The 17,747-nt window shown below is 36.2% G+C and overlaps 8 protein-coding genes across 8 annotated transcripts; 2 read left to right on the top strand and 6 right to left on the bottom strand.

Annotated features, from left to right (window-relative positions):
- Positions 1-809: 809 nt before the first annotated feature.
- EAF01_000394 (uncharacterized protein) lies at positions 810-2,051 on the bottom strand. The gene is made up of 2 exons (XM_038908644.1): positions 1,742-2,051; positions 810-1,482 (listed from the first exon to the last, which is right to left on the bottom strand). Exons 1-2 carry the CDS (start codon positions 1,773-1,775, stop codon positions 1,262-1,264), a joined length of 255 nt encoding a protein of 84 aa, XP_038775550.1. The 5' UTR covers positions 1,776-2,051; the 3' UTR covers positions 810-1,261.
- A 2,598-nt stretch (positions 2,052-4,649) lies between these two features.
- On the bottom strand, positions 4,650-5,657 carry EAF01_000393 (uncharacterized protein; the record flags this gene model as incomplete). Its single annotated transcript, XM_038908643.1, has 1 exon — positions 4,650-5,657. The coding sequence occupies one exon, from the start codon at positions 5,655-5,657 to the stop codon at positions 4,650-4,652; it is 1,008 nt and encodes a 335-aa protein (XP_038775549.1).
- Positions 5,658-6,554: 897 nt separating this feature from the next.
- EAF01_000392 (uncharacterized protein) lies at positions 6,555-7,018 on the bottom strand (the record flags this gene model as incomplete). Its single annotated transcript, XM_038908642.1, has 4 exons — positions 6,555-6,595; positions 6,621-6,765; positions 6,825-6,917; positions 7,007-7,018. The coding sequence occupies 4 exons, from the start codon at positions 7,016-7,018 to the stop codon at positions 6,555-6,557; spliced, it is 291 nt and encodes a 96-aa protein (XP_038775548.1).
- An 18-nt stretch (positions 7,019-7,036) lies between these two features.
- On the bottom strand, positions 7,037-7,454 carry EAF01_000391 (uncharacterized protein; the record flags this gene model as incomplete). Its single annotated transcript, XM_038908641.1, has 2 exons — positions 7,037-7,186; positions 7,236-7,454. 2 exons carry the CDS (start codon positions 7,452-7,454, stop codon positions 7,037-7,039), a joined length of 369 nt encoding a protein of 122 aa, XP_038775547.1.
- Positions 7,455-7,467: 13 nt separating this feature from the next.
- On the bottom strand, positions 7,468-7,704 carry EAF01_000390 (uncharacterized protein; the record flags this gene model as incomplete). The annotated part of the gene is made up of 1 exon (XM_038908640.1): positions 7,468-7,704. One exon carries the CDS (start codon positions 7,702-7,704, stop codon positions 7,468-7,470), a length of 237 nt encoding a protein of 78 aa, XP_038775546.1.
- A 3,403-nt stretch (positions 7,705-11,107) lies between these two features.
- EAF01_000389 (uncharacterized protein) lies at positions 11,108-12,279 on the top strand (the record flags this gene model as incomplete). Its single annotated transcript, XM_038908639.1, has 3 exons — positions 11,108-11,703; positions 11,783-12,070; positions 12,168-12,279. The coding sequence occupies 3 exons, from the start codon at positions 11,108-11,110 to the stop codon at positions 12,277-12,279; spliced, it is 996 nt and encodes a 331-aa protein (XP_038775545.1).
- Positions 12,280-13,135: 856 nt separating this feature from the next.
- On the bottom strand, positions 13,136-14,702 carry EAF01_000388 (uncharacterized protein; the record flags this gene model as incomplete). The annotated part of the gene is made up of 7 exons (XM_038908638.1): positions 13,136-13,535; positions 13,644-13,739; positions 13,832-14,116; positions 14,171-14,238; positions 14,289-14,356; positions 14,412-14,468; positions 14,519-14,702. The coding sequence occupies 7 exons, from the start codon at positions 14,700-14,702 to the stop codon at positions 13,136-13,138; spliced, it is 1,158 nt and encodes a 385-aa protein (XP_038775544.1).
- A 762-nt stretch (positions 14,703-15,464) lies between these two features.
- EAF01_000387 (uncharacterized protein) lies at positions 15,465-17,325 on the top strand (the record flags this gene model as incomplete). The annotated part of the gene is made up of 5 exons (XM_038908637.1): positions 15,465-15,864; positions 15,924-16,100; positions 16,160-16,503; positions 16,557-16,956; positions 17,033-17,325. 5 exons carry the CDS (start codon positions 15,465-15,467, stop codon positions 17,323-17,325), a joined length of 1,614 nt encoding a protein of 537 aa, XP_038775543.1.
- Between the last annotated feature and the right edge of the window lie 422 nt (positions 17,326-17,747).

The raw sequence follows: 17,747 nt of genomic DNA, 5'->3' as shown, positions 1-17,747 counted from the left end.
TTTATTAAAAAAGATGATTAATCTTTTTAGATATTGTATTATAATATAATATTAATAAAGTCAAAATTTATTTTAATTAATTAGATCGCTCGAATTAACTCTTATTAAGTAAAGGTTTTCATTTTATATATATACATATATAACACTATGATTCTTACAGATAGTAAGATTATCAAGGAGATAAACCTTTAATAAACAATAACTTTTTTTCTATTTTCATTATTATCATTATTACTACTCCTATCATCATTATTCAAGATTATACTATATATTCATATCTAAATCTCATATCCCATACTACCCTCTCTCTCTATCTCCCTCTCCTAGACCCCCCCTAAGCCAGCCTCTTACCTTCACTTCAATACTACAATCTATTCACAATTCAAAAGATACAAACACAAATACAAACACAAACGATTAATCATTTAACAATTCATATACACATCTCTCGAGTCTCCACACCCACATATCAAAGAACATCAAAGGATTAATCAATCAACAATGTCAAAATGTCACGTTTTACTTTAGATTCCATCATTCCATACCATGTCATTCTAGACCTTCATCCTCAAAACTCAAACTCAAACTCAAATTCAATTCCTCCCCCGCATCCCGAAATTCCTAGTACAAACACGTCATATCCTTTCCTATTCTTTCTAGAATCGTTCATTCATTCAATCATTTCTCAAGTTTGTTCTCCGTCTCGATTGATGCAATGTTAATCTCAATGTCAAGGTCGAAGTATGGAGAAGGTCACACTATGTATTCTAATTCATGTTTATATTCACATTCAATCCGCACACTATGCAATCCGAAAATCTTCAAATAGTATTGATAATTCATTTTCTTCATTCCTAATTTCTAACCCTAAAAGAGCGAAATTTAGATATACATCCCTTTCCATGTCCATCAAACCACGAAATGAAAGAAAATCTATCTATTTCTAGATGTTGACTTCTCGTGTGTAATGTGAGTATGTATGTGATAATATGTAACCCAAAGCAAAAAAACTCCATCCGATCCCATCATAATCATTTGTCATATCAATCCATGACGATTATGAAGATTCTATTCCAATCTAGTCAAGTCAGTCTGGTAACTAACTGCTCGTATCATGATTTCAGTAGTATATCCATATCCATATCCATCCGTTCATACCAGTATCCATACCAGTTCCCATATCCATCCATCCATCCCATAACCGTAACCATAACCCATATCAAATCCATATCCATATCATAACCCATCATCATCAAAACATCTACTCCTTAACTCTACCCAAAACCTTCTTCCCCGGTTGAAAGCCACTCTTTGTCTTCTCAGTAATAGAACCCGCAGAGTTTGTTTTTTGCAAAGCTAAGCGTGCCATTTCACCCTGATCTTGATCGGCAGGTTGAGAGAGACGTCGAGTGCGTTCTACGCGATAGGTTTTGGCGGGGAGATGCATGGATGCGAGAGCGGCGGCGAGACCGAGTGCTGAGGCTGGGGGAGGGGGAGGGGGTGTTAGTTTTGGTATATGGGGGAGAGGAAGGAAGAGAGGAAGGAAGAGAGGGAGGGGTGATGGGGAAAGAAAGAGGAAGATGAGATGAAGATGAAGAGGCTAAGTGTGGTTATGATAGTGATTATATGTTGTTATAATATGAGATAGAATCCATACACATCAACAACAAAGCGGCACCACAACATACACCAACCCATCACATCAAAACAATAAAATTAAAACAATAAAATTGAAACTTACCACCAGCAGTAACAACTCCAGTAACAGCAACCATGATGAATGGTTTATTAGATGTGATTCTTTGATTCTTTGATTGATTGTATTGTGATGTATTGGAGACTTCAAGTGATGAAGTTGATGTTGAGGCTGATATTGATATTGATATGAATCTTGATGAAAGATATCAAATCAATTGTGTAGTAAGGTAGGTAGATATGTAAAGTATTTATCGTATTTATCGTATTTGTCGTATGAAACTTGATCAACCGGATATTGATTGTATTGAATGTATCTTTAATGTATTGTATTGTATTGTATTGTATTGTATTATACTTGAAATAAGAAGAAGAAAAAGAAGAAATAAATCCCCTCAACAAAGAGAAGATACCACTCCCATAAGTACCTCCTCCCTTCTCAGCCCACACCCATATCCATCATACCACCCCAAATCTCCTGTTTCACGCCTCTTCATCTCACTGGTCCATCGTGCGGGGTAAGGTCCAGCCACTAATCTGCTTTCATCTTTCGCTAATAACGCCGCAAATGCGTAATCTGGGGATTTATGCAGAATGTGGATTAAAGGGACCCAGTTTTTAGAGGAAATATCCACTTAGCTTCGGGTGTTGAGGGAAGGATCTGGGGTAATTATGGGGATTGGGTTGAGATGTCGTGTGAGGTGAGGTGAGGTGAGGTGGTGTGGTGTGAGATGTTTGTTTTGAGGGAGGATTTTGGGAGAGAGGGGGATGGATAATTAGGGTTTGAACGATAGGGAAAGGAATGAGGGAATTTTAATAGGGGATTGAGGGAGAGAAAAGGAGAATTTGTCAAGTGTCTAATTAGATAGTTAGGTATTTGGTGAGTGACGAAAGAAAAGAAATAAAAAGAACCTGAGTGGGATTGTCAATTTTCTTACTAGGTATTTATGTATTAATATGATATATGATACCTACCTACTCAAATACCACTGAGACATACCACTCATTCATTCAATCACTACACAGGTAAGAACAAATCCCTTCAATCATTAGCGAATTGATCGCTCCTCAATATCATCGCAATAGGAAGAATATACATACACATACATACTTAGGTCAGTATACATATACGAGAATATCTGTAACGTGATTTGATGGATTATTGTCACAGGGTATGTACCTGGATACCAACCCAGTACGTAGATGTGTAGGGAAATAAAACATGTTCTTTCGAGTCACGAATCATGAAGTGATGAGTTAATTGTTGACCTACCTAGGAATAGAAGGATGTGTATTAGTAGCTACATACACCCAGATTGCTGTTTTGATTAATATTTCAAAAAGTATATCTACGGAATAGAAAGAGGTCTGATATTATATTATATTATATTATAGCACATATGCCTATCACTCACCTAGTGTCCAGGCCCTCCCAACCATCAAAAACAATCCACGAATCCGGGGCCCCGCACACCCCTTATTGTCACTTTTTATCTCACTCAACCCAGGTCTCAACCTCTTTTCTCTCTTCTTTTCTCCTTTCCTTCTTTTCTCATTCCATCACACTCTTAACTTACCTACCTAATCTAATACCTTTCCTTTCAAGTTTTTACCTTTTTTAACCTTTCCTCTTCCTTTTTTAAACCTTTCCTCTTCCTTTTCTAACCTTTCCTCTTCCCTTTCTTTCCACCCCCCAATTTCCCCAACACACCCACCAACCTAACTCATTACATCAGATCCCTATTCCCCATCATTCCTCGCTCCAAAATATCAACCCATGTACACCCCTCCCTCCCCTCACGTAAAACTCCCAACCAAACCAAAACTCCGCACTGTTACTTCCAAGCTTCCAAGCTTCCAAGTCCCAATTTCTAAACTCTATTCCTTCTCATCCAGTAATCACAGATTACAAATCTTAGGGATCATCCATATTGCATCCGGAGATGTGCGAGAGGAGGAAAGAGGGGCTTAGATAACCTATCATCTATAACCAGTCCAGTTTTGAGTTTGGGGATTGCGGTTGCAGTTTATGATTCTGATTGGAGTTACTGACTCATGTTTCCATTCCAATTCGAATATGAGCACCTACCGGTACCAAGTGAGATATTGATACAAGTACCTACCTATAAATATCTATTTTTAAGAGAAGGGGGGAAGTGGTAGGGTCGAGGATTTATAATCCGATTGTCTTCTTTCAAGTAAACTATGATCGAGATTGAGATTAATGTATTAGATAGATAATATAGTTCATCAGTATATAGATCATATCATCATATGAACTACTTCATTTTATATATAAAACTCATTTTTATATAATTATACAATTTTTTTATTAATCAATAGAATTTTTCAAAAACTTTTTATAAAAGAACTAATTTTTCAAATATTTCAAAAATCTAATTCTTTTTTCAAAATTTGAACTATTATTAAAGTTATTAAAGAAAAAGAGTTTTTATAATACGGAATATAACAATTTCAAGCTCAAATGAATAATTTAAAGAAAAATCTAAATATTATAAATATTTCATTTTTATTATGATTTTTTATAATTTTTTCTTTTAAAAATAATAATTAATTATTAAAGTATAAATATATAAAAAAAACCTTTATTTTAATATATTTTCGAAGTAGCCTACATGATGATATAACTCACGTACTAATGAACTACGTTATCTATACGATATATATATTACTACTTTAAATTAACAAATAGAGTAATAAATTCAGATAATATACTATTAAATGATGTTTTATCTTGTATTAAGTTGTACATCTGATAGGTATTTAAGTTCATTTAAAAATTTACATATATTATATTATATTCATAGCCTAATAAAGGTTTATTGATTTACTAACGAACTAATTAATTAATCCCCTAATCCATCGAATACAACGCATTGTCATATACATATAGCCAATCAACCATCTAGATTCTTATCTACCTACCCTGCTACCTAAATACTTCCCCTCAAACCTCCCCCAGAAATCACCACTTCTTTTCCCCTCCCCCCCACAATCACAATCACTACCCCCCAAGCCTGACCCCCCCAAAATTCCAAACCCCCCCCATTCAACCACGCCCAATCATCTTCAATTTCCATCGTCAAATTACCTGCCCAATCAAAATCATTCAAAGTCCATCCCACCTGTATTTGTCTCTGTCCCTGTCCTTGTGTATCTACCAGTACTTCTCTCGCTTCTCCCACTTCTCCCGCTTCTCTAAAAGGCTCAGTATTTTCACAGCGCGTGTTTTTGTTTTTGTGTGTATTTGCATTACAATGATTTGATTCCCAGATTTGTAATCTGACTTCTTCGTGATCGGGATTGTCATTATGATTCTGAATACTCTCCAGCGAGAAAGAAAACGGTGCACTATGCCTTTGCACTTGCATCTCCACAACCTCATCAACCTTAAAATCACGAGAATTATCATACTCCCCCGGCGCAATCGTAATCACACCTACATACGACCCCACGATTTTCGCATACGGATTGCCCCCTCCAGCATCACCCGCGCTCCTCCTCTCTTCCCTCCTCGCACAATCCCCCCTCCTATCCTCATCGTCAAAGTCTGATCCCTGTACCTCCTGTTTCGCAACCGAATTCCCTATTGAATTTCCCGCTTTCGTGAGACTCTCGGTCGTTTGCACGATTAACTCTCTATCATCATTCTCATTCTCATCCTCATTCTCATTTCTTCCTCCCCTTCCCTTCTCACAACTTCCACATCCAAGCATACTAAAAATAAAAAGGGTACAACAACGAATTCTTGGTAATCGATTAATTTGGGCGTCTGAAAAGCACCGTTTATATCGACCCGCATGATATGCCAAATCCGCAGGAGACTCGAGACTTCGTGCAGCGGTGAGATATTGTATGCGGTGTGCTTCAAGGATGGGAGCAAGGACGGATTGTAACGTGAGGGCCTGTGGAGGAGAAAGAGGAAATGGTACTACCAGCATTGAGCGGCGATTTGCTCGAGGTATTCGGGGCGGGAGATTTTGTTTTGAGAGAGAGAGAGAGGTCTGGGAGTTCTAGAATGAGGGGGGAGGGTTTGGATTTTTTTGGGTGTGTTGGGTGAAAAGCTGGAGATTGCGTTGGTTGCGATTGAGGATTTTGGAGGTGAGGATTGTGAGATTGTGATGGAATTGTGCGGCGGGGTTAGTTTGGTTGTGGGTAATGGGGATGGTACGTCCGTCTGCGGCATAGGGAAGTCCGAGAAGAAGGGAGAGATATACATCTCCTGTGCATAAAGAGAGTCAGGATTGGATTCTTTGATTTCTTTCGAGGGAGTTCGTGTCGGTGGATAGATGGGACGGTGGAGATTGAGAAGTTGACTGGAGGATATTGCTTAGTGAGTTAATATCCAGCGTTTGCGGTTGAGTCCTAGATTCACTGGGGAATGTCGGTATTTTTTTAATTGAACGGTATGTAAAGTATAAGGGGATTATAGGAAGTTTGGAGTTTAAAAGATGTTCAGATGGTAATATGGGGTTCGGAAGTCCATTCCTATAATCTCGTGTGGAAGAAACTCTAACTACAATTTCATCTCCTATATTGGATATTCTATTTATTCTCTGTATCCTAGTCTGCCTCCACGGCAGTGGCCCCCGGAGGGCCAGCGGAGCGTTATTTTCAATTGAGTTTTATTTATGGGGGCAAGCCCCCAAACCCCCTTAGCTCGCTGCGCTCGAAAGACTTTTATCACAGGTTTGTTTTTGAAAAGGAATTTGTAATCAAAACCTAGAGTCAGAAGTCTCCTAAGGAGTCAATCTTCAGCTCATAGTTTAATTCTCCCAAGCAGGAATTCATCGAATCTGGAATTTGATCTGACATTTTCTCCAAAAAACGAATGAATATCAAAAGTAGTAATCTAGAAGATCATGCTTCCCAATCACCTCTGAAAAGAAATTGAAAATACATACTATAGATCTTAGCCGCAGAAGCAATCATCTCAATACCCCTTTTCATACTAGCATAATTCCCATCATTCACAATAAGTCTCTCTATCTTTTCAAAGTATTCCTGAAAAAGTGTACCAGATAAAGAAGGAAGTTGACGAATAATATACTAATGAATTCTAGTATCTAATTGTTGAAGGCAAACTGCAATACAAAGTAGTACTATACCAACGATCGATAGATTAGATAATACAAGAGCTCAGAGTATAAAACCTGGAAGTGTGGAAGTCGTGTTGTCGGTTGGTAAGGGCAGTATGGAACCTAGATGGAACCTAGTGGTCGCCTATCGGGATTTTAGCAATGAGAATCAAGTAATGATTTGGGATCTAGAAGAATTTTCTCATGTATACCACCATAAACATGTCGCGTTGAACATTATTTCACGGAGTGCTGGGGGAAAAAGACCAGAAAGTAATGATTTGCGAGTACGAATATGTTTTTTTTGCAGTTGCAGGATTTTTGGCTTTTGCAAGCTTGGAAATGGGTTCAGGGAAATAAATCAGAGCTGTGACTTCTCCACTGGTCGACATCTTAGTAGTTGAAGGTTTGAGGGAAGTAAAAGAGGGAAATGAGGCTCACAATAGCGTTATCGAAAAGTGTGACGATGGGATCGATATCTTGAGAGGAATTTTCATCAACTAAAGCTGGAGTCTCAAGTGATGAAGTAATAGATACTGGTATACATTTCGCTTCCAATCCTGACGGAGAACTCTCCAAACCGAGTTTATCCTCCCATACATTTCCCCCCTCAATATTCAAATTCCCATCCACATCATCAGGAATAGTACTACTACTCATCCTCCCATAGTCTTCAATCACCCTTCAAGTCTTTCAATCGACTCTCTCTCGTATCAACATTTCCCACTTGATTCAATTCTCTTCTCTGTTCCGTACATTTTCGACCTTTCATTTCACAATTTTCACATGTAGCAGATTCTTTGGTGAAGATACATCGAACTTTTCGTTTTCGACATTCGTAACAACCTTGTGTTCCTAATCGCATGCGTTTTGGAAGAGTGGGATGAGAATCTTGAGATTGAAGTGGCATTTTTACGTGAATTCCTGAAGAGAGGTATTTCGAATGATTTTTCGTCCATAATGAATAAAACGGATCGTTTTGATTATAAACAACGATATTTCTACCATTTAGAAGGAGTATGAGTATACTAACCTCGTCCAGACTAGATCCCAAGCACAAAAATGACTTCGTCCAAGCTTTCGTCCGAAGAATTGTTCAATTGGTTCAAATTCTTACATAATACCGAGGCCGATTTGGTCGATATGGCCAAAACCCCAAAAATAGATTTCTGCCTGAAGCAAAAAAAATTTCTAAAATTTGTATGGTGTGGCCATAGAAAACTTGGAAAAAATATTTGTACCATACAGAACGCGATCTCATCGTATATCATTATAAAAACTATATATAATATATCTTTAATTTTTCGAACAATATAATAGCTACAATAATATTATTAAATTATAAAAGTTATTTGAATAATAAAGCTTACTTTTTATCGATTATATAAAGCTTATAAAATTATCTTAATATATTTAATCTTATAATAAATAAATATATTTAATATAAACAAATAATTAAATCAATTTACTTTTTAATCAAAAATCTTTTATTTAATTTAAAGAAAATTAATAACATTAAATTATATAATCAATATAATAAAATAACATTTAATTTTATTAATCTTTAATATATTAAATTCAAAATATTTATATAATTTATTAAAGTCTATATTCTTTGAATTATTAAAAGTTAATAAAAATCAATATATTTTTTTTTTTTATAATATTTATTAATATTTTATTAACTAAAATATTATTTTATATATATAAGTTATCTAAAGTTTTTTGAAAAAAAGATTTAATATAAGATTTAATATTAATATAATATAAAAAGCTTAATAGTATAATAATAAGAATTATAATCCAATTTTAATATTTATTTTTATAAAATTATTTATTCTTTAATAATTTTTCAAAATAATTTTAAATAATATTAGTAATTAATTATATAGAATTTTTTTAAAAAAATTGGATTAGGTATAATAAATCAAGAAAGTTTTTCAATTAATTTTATAAAATAAGAAATAAGGAAATATATTTTTCATTAATATAACAATAAGTGTTTAAAAAAGCTTTTATTATTAATTCTTAATATATTTTCTTAATATATTAATTTCTAATATTGTTTCTAAATTTCTAATCATTTTTAATTTCTTTTCTATTTTTAATAACTTTATAAAAAATAAAATAAAATAAGCTTTAATTATAAAAAAGAAATTTATTTCTTTATTTACTTTAAAAAAGCCTTAATAGTATATTATTTTTAAAGTATTATATTAAATATTAATATATAATTGATTTTAAATATTTATTAATAAAATACTTATATATATTTATATAATAAATTAGAAATAATATACTAACATTAATACATTAGAATATCTAAATATATATAAATAGCTTTTACATAATATAATAATGTTACGACGGCATCCAATATACCGCGTCACATGGTCAGGAAGTCACGTGATGGACCTAGAGGATCTGGGGGATCGAAGAATAAACATCTAGATCCATAGGATCCAGAGGATCCAGACAAGACAGAACTGTAGGTTCTGCAGAGCAGGAAGGTCTATATAAGAGAACAGATTTCATTACAATGTAGAGCTTCGTGCTCAAGAACAATCATTAGTTTCATTACTATAGTTACGAGAATTGCAACCAGTTACAACCTTATTGAATTCCTACTTGAAGTCTAGTCTAAACCACCTCGAGAGATCTCTAGACACTTCCACGTGACCCTAGAGGCAGCTCCCGTAACAAATAAGAACTTTATCTTTCTTTTATACTATATATATATCAAAGAATATATTTTAATATATATATAAATTAGAAATATATATTAATATCTATATAAATTTCAATTTTAATAAAAACTAATTTATTAACTAATTAAATATTATTTGATTTAAAAATTTAATATATTAAAACACATAACCAACAATGTAATATTACATGTTATGCTTTACTCTATATATATATAAAGTATATAAGTAGGAGTAGTATACATATATAAATATAGTAATTCCCTTTTCATATAAAGAGAGTAGACAGAAATAAACAATCCTTTTATTCATACATATTATATATATACATTTTACTAAATCTGCCCAATATAATATTTTCTATAAATAAATTAAAATTATTTTATATATTTATAAATGTTTTTAAAATTTATAATTTAAAGTATATTAAATAATATATTTTTAAAATAAATATAAAATATTAATATAAATATATTTTATAATTTTAAAAAATAAATATTATATTATAAAATAAACTTCTCTTTTATTTAAAAATAAATATATAATAATATTTTATTATATTCTTAAATATGATTTAATTTCATATTATTTTTTAGAATATTAAATTAACATTAATTTTATTTATATTTTTCTTTTAATAAAGACTTTTTATAAAATTTAAATAATAAATATATTATAATTATTAATTTAAAAGCTCTTTTATTTCTTTATTATTAAATAATAGAATAAAATTATATATAATTATTTTATTTTTAAATATAAAATTATTATAATTAATTTTGAACTTTTAATTAAATTTTTAAATATTAAAATATTTATTAATAATTCTAATTTCAATTTAAATATTGAATTTAAAAAAAAAGATTATTTAATATTGTAAATATTGTAAATATTATAAATATTATAGTATTTATTATATTATTTATTATATTATTTTATTATATTATTTATTATATTATTTCTTCTATTATTTGTTATATTATTCCATAAATTGAATTCTTTCTCTTACCGTTAATAAATTTAAGATTGAATTAGTATCATTAATAAATAATTAACTAACCTGAAAAGCCAACTTCCCGCCTTTCATCGTTCTAAGACTCACTATCTTCTTACTTTATCCCCGTTTAAAAGCAGAGAGAGTATTGCCTTACACTCTTCCTGCCCAGTCCTCATTGATTTTTAATTCAAACATTCCTGAATACTACATACACTTTTCTCTTAGGCAGAAATCTATTTTTCGAGTGTTGGGCCAGATCTCCCAATCGGCCTCGGTACATAAGCGTCCGAGCTGATGTCTCATTGTACTTCTCAGACATATCGTCCGTATTTTCGTCCGCTTGGATTGTTAATTTGTAGTTTGTGTGGTTGTAGGAGTACTAGTTTCACGAAAAGAAATGTAATGACGCAAATGATACTATTGTGTTTGCGGCTGCTATTAGTACAGATATACATGTATAACTAACCAACGATGTACCTCTCTCAGTTCTGATTGTATTCTCCTTCATCTACTTTTTATAGACTTCTACTTCTGCTGTCATAGACAAACAGTGATTTTCTCAACGTGAACACATTGTTCGATTTTCTTATTTTTCTACTCCAATCAACAAAATGGGTTGGTTCACCTCCTTCCTCTATTCCCAACTATTCGTCACTCTCCCCATCCCAACCCACAACTTCACAAACCAAACCATAATCATAACCGGATCCAACACCGGTCTCGGTCTCGAAGCCGCTCGTCACATTTCCCGTCTGAACGCTCGTCTCCTCATCCTCGCCGTGCGTTCTCCAACCAAAGGTCACGCCGCAAAAGCATCCATCCTAGCTAGTACCGGCCGTCCCGAATCCAGCATCGAAGTCTGGTCTCTAGATATGCAATCTCCATCTTCCATTCAAGCTTTCTGCGCAAAAGTTAACAAACTCCCCAGAATTGACGCCCTGCTTGCTAATGCGGGGGTTATCACGAAATATTTTAAGTTGGTGGAAGGATATGAAAGTACGGTTATGACGAATGTGATGGGGACTTTTCTATTAGCATTGGGGATATTACCGAAATTGAAAGAGTCGGCGAAGGAATTTGATATCCAGCCTAGAATCTCAATTGTAGCGTCAGATTTACATTGGATCACCAAATTCAAAGAAAGGAAAGAAGAGGATATTTTCAAAGCGTTAAATGATGAAAAAACATCAGAATTAGATTTAGAAAGGTTAGCCATCTCATCTCATCTCTACCCTCACTCCCAGTACCCTAACCCATCCTAAAACCCACTTACTAACACCACCCAGATACTCCACGACCAAACTTCTCCAAGTCCTCAGCGTCCGCGAGCTAGCTCACAAACTTACTCGTGACTCCGAATCTGTATCTCCATCTATCATTATCAATTGCATGACTCCGGGAGCGTGCAAATCCGATTTCCATCGCGAAGATGAGGGGTTGGAGAAATTCAAAAAATGGGTCTTGAGTACTCTGATTGCGCGGAGTACGGAAGTAGGGAGTCGAGCTTTGGTGGCGGGTATTGCGGCGGGGGAGGAAAGTCACGGGGAGTATATGGCAGATTGTTTGGTGGCTGAGTATGTATCTCTTTTTGCTGTTTCTCTATTGGGGTAAAGGAGTATAGAAACGGATGAAAGATTGTTCTGAAATTAATAATTGCTAATGCCAGTATAGAACCGGTCCACTTGTGAGAGGACCCGAGGGTATGAAGTTGCAGAAGAAGGTATGGGATCAATTAGTGAGGGAACTGGAGACGATCCAACCTGGGATTTCCTCAATCATCTAGTGGCACGATTCTCGGGGGAATAAGAAGGCGAAGAATAGGAAGGAAAAATTTGTTTTTAGATTTTAGAGTTCTGTTAAAGCGTCGAGTGGCGTGGATTGATCTGCGATGGGTTTGAGAATATGTATAGTATGATTTCTACCTACTCGTTTGATTATTCGGTATTTGTCTTTGACATTTCGAGAATCGAAAAACATATCTAATCACATCAGAAATCGAGAAAAGTCCGCCAAGTGGCACACAAAGAGATTTATGAACAAAACTTATCAATACAAACACCTAGGTACTTATCAAAACGAGAAAGTCGCTCTACTTCACTACTATATCTCCATAACCCTCCATCAACGAATCCAATTCATCACATCACACTGGTCTCACAATGCCCTATCATACTACTCAAAATCCTCGATCAAGCCACTTTTCCCTTGCCATAAAAATACGTTCATTTCTTCACATATACTCAAAATATTGCACACCCATTCATTTCCTAACAACAAAGTCCTCTGCGAAATATTCAACAAGTAATATAAATCGCAAGAATACCCAAAAAAACGCCTTATGCTTCTTAATTTGTCTATTTTCCACCTGTCCAATCCAAGTGTATCTTTTCATGCTGTTTTTCTGAAAACCGTGACAGCCCATCATCCTCGATGATTTTTTGAGGTTAGTATTGGTATTCGCTGTTTTGTTTTTTTGTTGAAGCTCATATGCCGAGAGAATGTGCAGGACCATCTCCTATTCTTGCATAGATGATTTTAGCACCCTTTCATCTCTGTCTGTGAGCAGTCACATCTTTTCCCTCTCATTCCGCGCATATCTGCCAGTGGCCGATCAAATCATAAACCCTTTCGTTTCCCCCTCACAGCCTATCACTTCCATCTACATCTACACTCACCCGCCTAATCATTCTCTCCATACTCTCCTTTTCATCTTCCCTCTCCCTCTCTTTTCCTCCACTCTCATCGCTAGTACTCTCTCCACCACTTCTCTCAACACTCACCTCAAACTCCCTCGTTATCCCCGATTGTTTATCCATTGTATCCATCTGATGATCCATTGTTGTAAGAGTCAACGAATTCTTCTTCCTCAATTTTCCGATCCTTCGCTTTCTAGATTCGAGATTCACTTCTGGATCGGGTGTTTGACGGGGATCGTCAGATATGAGGTGTGACGAGAAGAGACCGGGAAAGTATTGACGGATGAAAGGACGGAGAACGACAAGTGTGTTGCAGAAAATGCCGATGTTTATTTCTACAGATCTGGTTTGTAGTTTGGGTTAGTTAGTCTTTGAAGTTTTTTTGTGCGGGAAGTCAAAAATTAGACGCATGCGGATCAAGGAAGAATAGCAAAGAAAGAGGGCGACAAACGACCATACTGCTGCTCTGCCTTGAGTGTATAGTACATCTGGATTATTTTGAAGCGCCATGATGTATGTTATACGGACTATACATATGATTATCACACTATCAATAATAATGTCAGCAGAGCTTCCAAATGCAAGTGAAAGAGCTTCCTCAAATAGTGTTTGAGGAGCAAGAAGAAGAATTGAACATACAAAATACCCGCCGAAAAAATCGATGCAACCGCCAATTTCTGCCTCAACGGCAACTTCAAAAGATACAGCATATGTGATGGAAGTATAAGAATGGCTGCATCTGTAAGAATGTTGAAGATTGCTTGCCAGAGCCCACATTTGTTGAGACATGCACCATTTGCGGGGTTCGTGGGAATGCATGGGATAGCTATTATTAGAGATATGGCGAGAGTGTAGGTTAGAATTATCCCGGCAACAAGACAACAACCTATGCGGAAGTAGTTGCTTGGATTGAGTCGATAAAGACTGGAGAGTAATTAGTTCACCGATTTTTTTACATTGCTTAGCGAAGAAACTTACAGGATGAGAATGGATAATTTGGTGAATGCGGGGGCCCAAGCGTAGGTAGCTACCATAGGGCTGAGTTTCTAGGTCGGTAAGTAAAAGATGGGGTGTGAATTGAGAGGCATTGACTAACTGTAAGATAGAGCGCCATCTGTTCAGCAGTAACTTCCCATAGATGTCTACCAAATCCATATCTCATGCCTATTCATCAATTAGCATGGCTACTCTACTCTCCATGAATTGGTCCATCACTCACAATCGACACTGATAGCAAAATATGCAATTGAACATGCATATGCAAGAATAATCACAACTATATCCCAGATCAGCATCCTCGTCGTCCGCTGTAGACGAAAAACCTACCATCGTCCAAACCAAAAGAGTTCATGATACTAATCCTTGTGTACAATCGGATAGCAAGAGTACTACTAGCCAGAGCAAGTGTGATGGTGTATGCAATAATGAAAGCCACCTGGGTACTTGACAGAGCAGATGGATTTAAATCTGGTGTTATACCAGGGGGCGCTGGAAGGAGTCCGGTTGACATATTTACTCTTCGTGCTTTGAATCTCGCTTGAAAGATTGTTCATACTCGATGAAGGGTCGAGTCAAAGCAGGATATATTCTTGACTATATGTCAGAACAAGAAACGATTTCGGTTCTTGATCATCATTGTCGGCATCCCGTATTCGGCCAACATTTTCCAATAGATGATAGTCTAATGGTCGAATACAGAGTATACTGCTTTTTCCAAAAAAGAATTCGAGAGCTTGTGAGACCTGGGACTCGGCAGGCAAATGATGACATGGGTTGTAGCTGGAATTGTATGTATGATTGGCACGATGTGGAGCTCATATTTCCCTCCTGCATAACCTAAGGTATCGGGAAATGATTTCACGAATTTTACTATATCAATAGTCATTGATGCTAGTTGAATGAAAACGAGCTGAATTGCAAGAAGAAAAAGAACAATGATTTTTAGACTGTGCAACGGCCGGATAGATCATGATCAAAAATAGTCAGACCCCACTGGCTCGTCGTCATGTAAAGAAAAGAAAAGAAAAGAAAAGAAAAGAAAAGAAAAGAAAAGAGAAGAAAAGGTCACGACTCATAACGCTCTTCCATACGGAAGAGAGCCTACTGTCAACGTGCATGCTTATGTGCATATTCTCCACCTTCCTTTTCCGGACGACATATCTCGAGGTCCAAGTTATCGCTGCATGATTGATTTTTCCCTCTCTTTTGCTTTTCGTCGTTGCAAACTGCCAACGAGGTTGTTAGTTGGAGAAAACCGTCACCAATAGCAACAATGTCGACCTTGTACATCACAGCCGTTGCAGCTGGTGCATTCTTCCACAATATCGTAAGGAATAGGGAATTCGATCGTCATCCATTCTCCATTCTTTTTGTGGTCATAGCATCCCACATTATCCTCTCGATACTACTTCAATATGAGAACGATGCCGATGTCGTGACATTCTGGCAAGCTCAAAGACTTGCCTCTGGCCTTATCGCGACGACCGTTCTTTCGCTATGGACAAATATCCTTATTTATCGAGCCATTTTTCATCCCTTGCGAAATTTCCCCGGTCCATTTGGTGCTCGACTCTCCAAATTTTGGAGTTTGGGAAAAGTTATCGAATCGAAAGTTAGGTGGTACCAAGTTGCTGGACAATTGAAGGAGGAGTATGGGGATTATGTCAGGACAGGTAATGAGATCCAAAAGAAGTAACTTGTCTGATACATCCAAAGTTAATTAAATGTCAAGGACCTCGCGAACTCATAATTTTCGATCCTGCAGCCATCAGTGTGATTCTTGGCGCTTCATCTAAGTTGCATAAAGGACCATTCTATGGCTCGACATCCCCAGAATCTCTGCATACGACGAGAGACTCGGACTTCCACAGAAAAAGAAGAAAGATTTGGGATTTGGCCTTTAAACAATGTATTTGGATTCTCCACTTTTATTCTTCGAATGTCATGTGACTGATAATCAAACTCCAGCTCTCACTGATTATGGACCCCGCGTTGCAGAGTTCACTACATCGTTTCTTGCTCGTCTGTCAAAAGGTGGTGGAGATCCATTAGTGATTAATGAGTTATGTGTTCAATACAGTTACGATGTGATGAGTGCATTGGCATTTGGTATTCACACTGAATTCTTGAATGGGAAGGAAACAGCAGCAGCCAAGAAAGTTCTCGATAATATTCAATCTGGTATCTCTGCTCTTGGAGCGGTAGTTCATATTCCATGGATGTTCACAGTTATTGACGTGCTAAGTTTTCTTGGGGGACCAATGAAGGAATTCAACGATTGGTCGGCTTCTCAGGTGGAGGCACGAAGAGATGTTTGATTTCCAGATCCTCCCTTTCAAATACAGATAGGCTAATGATTCGATAGATGAAGAACCCCAAGCCAGATATAGTAGGCCATCTGATACAGCATACGGAAAATACTCCTGCTGGACGCGCTCTCCTCAACGGCGATTCTCGCGTAATCATTGGAGCAGGCAGTGATACTACTGCATCAGCCCTTACAGTAATATTCATTCATCTTGCCCATTACCCAGAATATCAAGCTCGACTTTTTGAAGAGTTAAGACCAATGTTCGAAGATAGTACATATATTAATGGAGCATCAACTTCATTACTTGATGGTATCATTCAAGAAGTACTAAGATTGTACGCTCCTGTGACATTTAACTCTCAGAGAGTCACTCCCAAGGGAGGGCTGACTATTGGAACGGTATATATACCTGGTGATACAATCGTTAGTATTGCAACCTGGCAACTTCACCGTGGTGAGTATTTCTTTCGAAAATCCGCGTTTACTTCTTTCTGCTCTCTCAATGCTGAACTTCTAACTTTCAATTCTAGATCCTCGCAACTTTAAGGATCCAAACGAATTCATTCCGGAGCGTTGGACGACGCGTCCGGATCTCATCATTAATAAGTCAGCATACTTACCGTTTTCTATGGGTGCATATAATTGCATCGGGAAAGGTCTCGCAATGATGGAAATGCGTTCTGTGATTGGGAGATCGATAGCTGAGTATGAGGTAATGTTTCCGAAGAATGTGAAGTTTGATGAGGAGAAGTTCTTTGGTAATGTTAGGGATCATTTTACAAGTGGAATTCCAAGGTGTGAGTTGGTTTTCAAGCGGAGATGAGAGCGAAATGAGTAGATGAAGCGATTGCTTTACTAATGGAAGATATTGAGGCGATGAGAGGGGTAGGGGATGAAAGATGGATCTGTACATTCATTAGGCCATTGGGCTCATTGGCACCTGTGATCCTCTGATATTTATCTAGATGGAGACTCTTCGAAAGTTACTAGAACTGCCTCATGAGAACCGAATTTGTCTGGGCTCAATTGAATCGAATATGATCCCCTATCGGTCGAGTCTATTTTATCTATAAAATTCAGAAACTTTTCATATACACTGGCTACCCCAAAAACATAAGTTCAGTACCCCACTTTTCGGCCACCCCACTTTTCGGCCACCTCATAAAATATATATATACAGTTTTTAAACTTCAATAATTCAACAACTATCCAACTACAATATAATCTTCTGTAGTATCAGTTTCA

The sequence above is a fragment of the Botrytis porri genome (genome assembly GCF_014898465.1).
Source record: "Botrytis porri strain MUCL 3234 chromosome Unknown BPOR_001, whole genome shotgun sequence".
In the NCBI taxonomy this organism is placed as follows: domain Eukaryota; kingdom Fungi; phylum Ascomycota; class Leotiomycetes; order Helotiales; family Sclerotiniaceae; genus Botrytis; species Botrytis porri.
This window is presented reverse-complemented; position numbering and strand designations above follow the sequence as displayed.

Coding starts and splice junctions, on each gene's coding strand:
- EAF01_000394 (XM_038908644.1), bottom strand. CDS start 1,775: ATGGTTGCTGTTACTGGAGTTGTTACTGCTGGTG. Junction 1,483..1,741: donor TGGAGTTGTTACTGCTGGTG/GTAAGTTTCAAT, acceptor CCCCTCCCCCAG/CCTCAGCACTCGGTCTCGCC.